Source organism: Hyaena hyaena, unplaced genomic scaffold (assembly GCF_003009895.1).
Source record: "Hyaena hyaena isolate Hyena2069 unplaced genomic scaffold, ASM300989v1 scaffold_1226, whole genome shotgun sequence".
NCBI lineage: Eukaryota > Metazoa > Chordata > Mammalia > Carnivora > Hyaenidae > Hyaena > Hyaena hyaena.
Window position 1 is genome coordinate 1 of NW_024081861.1, and position 8794 is coordinate 8794.

Sequence of the window (8794 nt, forward strand, 5' to 3'; positions counted from 1 at the left end):
AAAAAAAAAAAAAAAAAGAATAGATTCTATTAAACTGACAGTGTAAGATTACATTATCATCTTAAACTTCCAAAACAGCTAGAACAAAATCCAGTATTAATTTACACCAGGGAATATAATAAACATCTGCTCTATTAAGTTACTCTAATAATTTGCAATAAAAAAAAATAAATAAAAGCAGGAACAGCTCTTGAATTTCTATCAAATACCTTTTTTTATTTTTATGTTATTTTAAGATCAGGAGTCTGCAAACTTTTTCTGAAAAGGTTCAGGTAATAAATATTGCAGGCTTGCAGGCCAGTCCTTCTCTGTCACAATATTCAGTTCTGTTATTGAAGCACAGATGTAGCCACAGACAGTATGTGGATGAGAAATCGTTGCTGTGTTCCAGTCAACCCTGTTCACAAAACAACCGATGTCCAGTTTGGCCCACAGGCCTCGTTTTGCTAACTATTAAATTGCCCTTACTTTTCTGGTGTAAATTTTCCCTGGGAATGATTTTTTAGTGTGCTGCTGGAGGCAACTTGTTAAACTTTTATTTAGGACTTTAGCATTTGTATTCATAAGTAATATTGGCCTATAATTCCCTGACATTTTATTTTTGCTCAATTCATGTGATTTTAGCCTCATAACTTTTCAGCTTTTCCTAAGTTGTACAAAAATGTATATGGTGTGGGAATTATGTAGTGTTTAAAGGCTTAATAGGTTTTTTTGTTTGCAATTTCCCCCCAAACTAATTGATTATTTCTGATTTGGTTGGTTCTTGGGGATTTGGTCTATCTTTAATTACTGCTTTCTAATTTTAGTATATTGGAATTTATTGAAATGTTATTTTTAGCTTTATACATGTACAGTTTTCTGATTGCCCCACATATAGTCGAGAAGATGTGTCTTACCTATTACTTGGGTTCAAAATTATATTTATATATATCTACTATATATATATTTATATATATATGTAGATATATATCTTTGAAATCTTTTCCTTTTGTCTATATTATCTACTGATTTATTTTTAAAAAGCCTGATAATTTTTAATATTACTGTAAGTTCTATGTATGTATATGTGCAATTTTTTAAAATTGCAAGCTACCTCAAATCCTTTTAGAATAAGAAGAATCTGGGTTTATAAAAAATATCTGCAGAGTGTAGTCTTCTTTGAGTTTAGACAAAGATCAAAGGCATTCCTTTCTCCTTTGCCATAGTCCATAGATCACTTAACCAAATCTGCTCCTATGTGCCATGGTGGAAGGCATTCAATGATGAATTGACAAGGAAGAGACTCAGGAATGTAAGAGGTGGCCAACCACAGTCTTTTTCTTTCTTCTGTATATAATATTTGTATGCGAGGAAGTAATTAAAAAGGAATATCTCATATAAAATGTAACAAAGACAATCAACATCTTTGTTGTTATTATGGCTTGTATACTTCTTCCATTTGAGAGCTCAGCCTAAAAGTATTTAAGAGTTACCTATTAATAATACACTTAAAACCTCTGTCTAACTCATTTTCAGTTAGCGTTGGTGGCCACCTCATGTTTTTCATTGTTTTTTAAGAGAGAGAGAGAGAGGGAGCACACGTCACTGGGGGAGGGGCAGAAAGAGAAGGCGAGAGAGAGAATCCCAAGCAGGCTCCATGCTGTCAGCACAAAGCCTGATGCGGGGCTCAGTCTCACCAACTGGGAGGTCATGACCTGAGCCAAAATCAAGGGTCAGATGCTTAACAGACTGAAACACTCAGGCGCCCCAATGGTGGACATGTCTTTATGGCATTTACATATACCACACACACACACGTTGTGAGCTTAACCCCTGTGGGAGTAACTTTCTGATTCAATTATTCATCCTGAACAGGAGAAATAATACCCCAGATTTCATGTAAGGAACATGAAAAGTGATTACCTCACACCAGTCTATAGACATATCGGGGTTGTTGCAGAGCTTCCTGTAAAAACATTTCACATCTTGATTCTTCACTTCTGGACCAAAGAGTTCCTTCACGGCTGCATAAAACTTGTCATAATCGATTGCATCTGCATTGGGACAAAGTGCAGGAAGATCGTTATCAGACTCCAAGAACTATATTGCTTTTCTCAGCTCTTTTTCTATTTTCTAACCTATTTCATTATTTCAACCTATTAAAACCAGATTATGCTGCATTTTAAGGCTCTTTTCATCAGAAACATAATTAGGCCCTTGGTTAAAACATTAGAAGAAAATATTTTATTTTGGTGTTTAGTTCTTCCTCCATAGATTATGTTTCAATTATTTTAGGGGTTTTGTTCAGGAATACAAAGATGAGAAAGTGGATTACTTCCTATCATGAAAATTTTTACCAGTCAAGAGTGTCTGCTAGAGCTCATCTTCGATGGAAGGGAGTAATTCTTGATAGGTTCTTTGAACCTAAATGGACTCACACACACACACACACACACACATCATACTTGAACATCAATTTTGCCAAATGTGGTGATTCACCTGGGAGCTACTATTCTGTCTAAAGACAATAAGGAATTAAATGCAAAGATGTATTGAGAATGTGTTACCTGTGGGAACTGAGTTAGACACTGGACTGAGAATGCAAAACCAGGCAGACAACTTCCCTACCTCTCCCTGTGTTCTAGTGGGAGACACAGCAAATCAACAAGTAAACTAGCAAATAAAGCATTTACAGATTGTGAAGGGCAAGACTAATTACTAGAGCTAGACATTAGATTAGTGGTATCTAATATGAGAGGTGATGAGGGAACTCTCAGGGATGCTAGAAATGTTCTTTGTCTGGATATGGTTGGCAGCTGCAGGTATATTCACCAATGTCCAAATTTACTGTGCCATATACTTAAGATTAGTGTGTTCTATGGGCTCCAGCACATGTACATCATACCATAGGAGCGAAGTAAACGTTATTAGGTATAGAGTGAGCTGAGTGATAAGAAGGAAACCAATGGGAGCTATGAGAGAATTCTTTTTTTTTTAATTTTTAAAATTTATTTCTGAGAGAGAGAGAGAGAGAGAGTGAGCAGGGAAGGGTCAGAGAGAGAGGGAGACACAGAATCTGAAGCAGGCTCCAGGCTCTGAGCTGTCAGCACAGAGCCTGACGCAGGGCTCGAACCCACGAACCGTGAGATCATGACCTGAGCCGAAGTCGGACAGTTAACCAACTGAGCCACCTAGGTGCCCCGAGAGAGTTCTTTATCTATCAGTGGTGGCGGGCAAGAAAGCCTCTCTAAGGACACAGGTAAAAACAATTAAGCTAAGACCTAATAAGCAAAAAGGATTCATCTGGCTAGGTGCAAAGCCAGATAAGGGCATTTTAGGCAGAGGCCAACCAGCAAAGACTCTGAAGCTGGAGAGAGTTTGGCATGTTCTGAGAAGGTCTGTGGGTACGGAGTATAGTGAGCACAGGGAAAGCATTGTGAGGTGAGATCACCAAGAGGGGTCAAGCTGGAGTCAGCAGTTTGTGTTTTATTCTAAGCATGAGGGTAAGCATGATGGTAATGTATTGCATTAAATTTTTCTCAAAGCACACTGGCTGCTGTGAGAAGATAAGAATGACAGCAAGGGCTGGGCACTCGTTTGTGATTCAGGTGGTAGAGCCTTGGCCAGAGCGATGCAGAAGCCGATGTACGTCCTGGGCTGTCTTGAAAAGTCTCGTTTATACTGATCTTCTCAACTTAGTTATTAATAACAACACCTTTCACTCTTGAAAGTTTCCTCAATTGGATGATAAGCGATATATAGTGAGAGGTAGCACTGGAGATGGCAAGATATAGTTGGAAATAGAATGGCAAAGACTTGTGATGGATTGGAAGCTGTTGGGAGCAGGAGTGGGGGAGTGAAGAACTATCAGGATTCCAGAGCAGTGGGTCTCATCCAGGGGAGGATTTGCCCTCCATCTCCCACGGGGATATTGGCAATGTCATCTGCAGACAATTTTCACTGTCACAGTTAGGAATGGAAGTGCTGTGTCATCTAGTAGGTAGAGGCCAGAGATGCTGCTATCTATCCCATGAGGCACCAGGATAGCCCCAAAGTTGAGAAATCTTGTCCTAGAATGACACTCACACTTCTGGCTTTAAAACTCAGCAGTTATTGGTGCTATTTACCAAAACAGAAGCAACTGAGGAAGGACCATGAGTCTTGGGGTGAAAATAAAGCATTCTCTCTTGGTCATATTAAATGTAAAATACCTATGAGATATTAAAACAATTTAGCTGCTTTAAATTCACACCATTGTGAGTATGATGTGTCTCCCTGTAAATGAGTCTCACTGTAAATGCCACTGGATGAGCATGATGAAACTTTCCTTTCCTAGGGTGATTTTAATTCTGTCAGGTAACTGACAAGAAAATTGAACAGCAATATTACACAGAAAATTTCTTGGGTGAATTCTTTGACATCATTTTTGAGGTAGACACTGTTACATTAAAAACATTCTCTCTAATTCTTAGCTTCTTGCCTATAGTGAGAAATAAACCCTATTTTCCAATATTTATGAGTGAATATGAATGTATGCTAGTATTAGAAGTCTGATGAAAAGATTATATTTCTCCTTTCTCAGTCTTTCAGGTCAGTCCCTCTCTCATAGAAGGAAATTTATCTGTACTTAGTTTTTATCAAATCTATACTGTATATCTATATCTATATATTATAAATTATACTGTAGCATATTACAGTATAATATTCTATAATATTCACTATATACCTATTAAAATATATTCCTTCTGTGTGTATATATATACATATATATGTATGTATATGTATGTATGCATACACATATACATATATACTATAAAGGAAGGAAGTTTTTCAATGTAGCTTTGTGATTGCAAGCTCTAAGTGAAAGCAAGATTAACTTCTTTGCTTAGCACACATGTCAGGAGTACTTCCTGGACACAGGACTCTGGGCTAGCTCCAGGGTTATAAAGCCTTCCAAGCACTCACAGTTCAAGTGCTATGGGAGAGAGGGGGAGGAAGACACTCATTTCAGCAGGGATATTCCTTGAGATGGCAAGTTAACAGTGTGCTAAGGATGGCTTGGCCAGGGGAAAGTTCTTACAAAGAGATGACATTTGATTTGGATCTTGAAAGATGAGAAAAGGTTATAGACAGACAGGCACACACACACACACACACACACACACACACACACACACACACACAGAAAAGAAGAAGGAAAGGCACTCTACACTTGGGGGATGATACATGTAAAATTAGAGACATAAGTGTATGAGCCGCTTGGGGGTGCTGAAAACTTCATACTGGGACTGAAAGTTTATGAAAGGAAGTTCCAGCAGCTGAGGTTGGAAAGGTAGATTGAGACATGGCTGGAAATAGCTCCGAGTATGAAGTTAGCATAAATAGACTTTAGAGCTGAGTTAATAAGCTAGCAATGAGGTAGTTAAAAAAAAATTAAAGGAATAACTCTTGGAACACCTGGGTCGCTCAGTCAGTTGAGCATCCGGGACTTGATTTTGACTCAAGTCACGATCCCAGGGTGGTGGGATCGAGCCTCGCATTGGGCTCAAGCTGAGCATGGGCTTGATTAAGATTTTCTCTTTCCCCATCTGCCACTCTCTCCCACTCATTCTCTCTCTCTCTCTAAAAAATATTTTTTTTTAAAAAAGGAATAACACTTGGCAAGAAGATTATTATATTGAAAGGCTATTGAAATAACCCAAGAGTGAGATACCATGATGAAATAGTCAAAGGTTATATAGCAAGATATCTGTCTTAGGAGAGTAGATAGATGGGGTCTGTGCTTTAATGTTGATAGAGAACACGGGCAAGGCTCAAAATAAAAACGAGGCAAAGAAAGAATGAGAAAGGGGATAAAGAGAGAGGTGTGATGACACACAGAGAAGGAGACAGTTTCTGGAAGCAAAAGCAGCAAGCTGCTGTTGCAGTGAAATAGCCAAGTGAACTGGAAAATGAAAACAATTGATTGAATTTGGCAGCTGTATTAGGTGATGAAATAGCTTGGTAAGAGCATTTTCAGCAAAGTGATGAGAGAAGTCAGACTTGAGTAGATTGAAAATTAAGTGGTGACACTGTGGAGAAATTTAGTGCAGAAGCAAAGGAAAGGCATACAGTGGCAGCTTACAGGGAAAAGAATGTCAAGGTCTGGACGTTTGGGTAAATTTTTAGTTTGAGAGAACAAAGCCAAATAGGGGATTTTGAAGTTGTTGCAGTAGAGTGATAGTCTTCGAGAGGAGGAAGGATGGAAGAAATGGGAAACTCGGAAGTGGAGGAAAGGGAGTTTGAGAGAATTCTTGTCTTCTGGACTTGTTGTTTCTTATGGTGGAATCCAGCCAAGGGGAGGCAAGATCCAGAGAGGATTCAGTAAAAGTGGTAAGGGCTCAGAGACCGGTAAACATACTGGGGAAAAATTTTTTAATACATAAAAAATAAAAGTTTTGTCAACAGGTTTAGAAAGCCCAGCCAAGTTCACAATCATCTAAACAGTACATCTAGAAGCTCTGAGTCTTAGTTCTAACACATAGAGGTTGAGTGACTTGGGCAGATCATGTACTTCCCATCCTTTAACAAATAAAATGAGGGTGACTGCAATAATAGTAATATTTGTCATAACAATCAATTAAATTATATTTGTTAAGGTGATTTACAAATTCTTAAGCACAATTCAAATAATACAAGTTTTGTGTTTGAACATGGAAAGTCAACAACTTCAGTCATTTGTGGCTGTCCAGCTTGGCACATTAAGAGGCTGGCCATGCTGACCCATTTGCAGGTGTATGGGTTCTGGGCCTTTCCTTGTAACAGCAGGAATGGTTCCATTAATCTTTTACTCTGCTGTTAAGCCTTATTTGTCACTGCTGTCCTCAATGCCCTAAAGTTGTCCCCTTGAGTCCTGACCATGGTGGTGTACTTTCCATTCTGTGTTGGTATTTCTGCTGTTAATAATCCTGGCAGACCACTGCCTACCTCATTCTTCTTACCTTGGTGTGCTCCAAATCATTCCAGCCTAGAGGCATAAGGGGAGGCCCAGGCAGTGAACCAAAGTTTCAAAAAAAACTTTGCCTTGCTTATGAAAGTCTTTATGGTCCCATGACACCCTTAAGAGGTCGCAGAGCGACTTCCATGGCTTGCAAATTGTCACAACGCACTACTGGGAGTCCCAGGTCAAACAGCAAGATATCAAGGAAGATCCCATGTTACATGAGTGCTGATGCATAGGGGCACACATACCCCAATGTTCATAGCAGCACTTTCAACAATAGCCAAATCATGGAAAGAGCCTAAATGTCCATCAACTGACAAATGGATCAAGAAGATGTGGTTTATCTATACGATGGAATACTACATCGCAATGAGAAAGAATGAAATCTGGCCATTTGTAGCAGCATGGATGGAACTTGAGGGTATTATGCTGTACGAAATAAGTCAGGCAGAGAAAGACAGATACCATATGTTTTCACTTATAAGTGGATCAGGAGAAACTTAACAGAGGGTGATGGGGGAGGGGAAGGGGAAAAATAGTTGGGGAGAGGGAGGGAGGCAAACCATGAAAGACTCTTGAATGCTGAGAACAAACAAACTGAGGGGTGATGGGGGTGGGCGAGAGGGGAAGGGGAGTGACGGGCATGGAGGAGGGCACTTTTTGGGTTGAGCACTGGGTGTTATATGGAAACCAACTTGACAATAAACTATGAAAGAAAAAAAGAAGAGGTAGATCCCATGAAAGAATGCTTAGCTGCCACTTAGTGAAACCCCTTAATTTTACTTTTGATGTCTCAAATTTAGGTTCAAGGAAATGAACAAAGCTTCCCCAGGACCACTTAGCTATTTAGAGACAGAGTCAGAACTCAGACCTCCCATTCAATGTCTTTGCCATTAAGCAACATTGCTTCTCTTCGATGGCCTAAAACATTTGACAGTTCTAATCCACAGACCCAGTTGGGTTGCCCTATAATCACTGATCTTACCTTGTTTTTGGATAAACAGGCCTGCTCTTTCGTCTCTTTTCTGGGCTGCTACACGTTCAATCAATTTTTCAAACCCCTTCAAGGCTGTCTTGAAATTACTAACCTGAAGTGCAGTGTTTAAATGCTTCCCCTCCCTGGTATCCATAGGGATGTAGGGTTATTTATTTCTGTGCAGAAATAAATAGCACAGATTTGCCAGCTTGGAAAACCTTCCCATTGGTACAGGTACCTTCCCTGCTGTCTCAGTTTCTGTCCCAGGTCTCATTCCTTCAGTCTCAAAATCCCATACTGTGGGGAGGAGTCAGACTCATCACTAGGACATTAGCAGGGAGGGGCCCTGATTTAATGTAATGCAGTTCACATAGGCAAACATTTCAGTAATATTCTGACCTCATAATGTTACCAGTGTCCTTCAAATGACCCTCATTGCATCATAATATCTCTGTTACCTCCCCTTCCTCCATAAGGAGGGCATTGAGCTTTCCTTCCCTGCACAGTGTGTGTGTGGTGTGTGTGTGTGTGTGTGTGTGTGTGTGTGTACACTGCCTGGAGGGAAGTCAAATAGGCAAAGGTCAGCGAAGGAAACTGGGCATTACTTTCCCTCTCCCAGATCTCCTCCTACCTCAAACCATCTGCCTCCCTCAAGATGCTGTGGAGTCATCTCGCCACTCATTCTCATAGCTGCACTGGATATGGAACCACAAAGTTCTCAAGATGAAGGTGTATTTCAGTATTTGTCATTTCTGTCCCAAATAAAGATATTTTTAGAGGTCCTAGGGAATAAAGAAGTTTCTTCTTCCTTTATGCATCAACCTTCAGTGGAAATAATAAAGTGTGGCAGGAATGGG

At 39.7% G+C, this 8794-nt stretch overlaps 1 protein-coding gene across 1 annotated transcript; it reads right to left on the minus strand.

Moving 5' to 3' along the window:
* Nucleotides 1-1826: 1826 nt before the first annotated feature.
* On the minus strand, nt 1827-8269 carry WDR64 (WD repeat domain 64). The gene is made up of 2 exons (XM_039222962.1): nt 7947-8269; nt 1827-2033 (listed from the first exon to the last, which is right to left on the minus strand). Exons 1-2 carry the CDS (start codon nt 8089-8091, stop codon nt 1834-1836), a joined length of 345 nt encoding a protein of 114 aa, XP_039078893.1. The 5' UTR covers nt 8092-8269; the 3' UTR covers nt 1827-1833.
* Nucleotides 8270-8794: the final 525 nt, after the last annotated feature.

Coding starts and splice junctions, on each gene's coding strand:
- WDR64 (XM_039222962.1), bottom strand. CDS start 8,091: ATGGATACCAGGGAGGGGAAGCATTTAAACACTGCACTTCAGGTTAGT. Junction 2,034..7,946: donor CCTGTTTATCCAAAAACAAG/GTAAGATCAGTG, acceptor GTCCCAATGCAG/ATGCAATCGATTATGACAAG.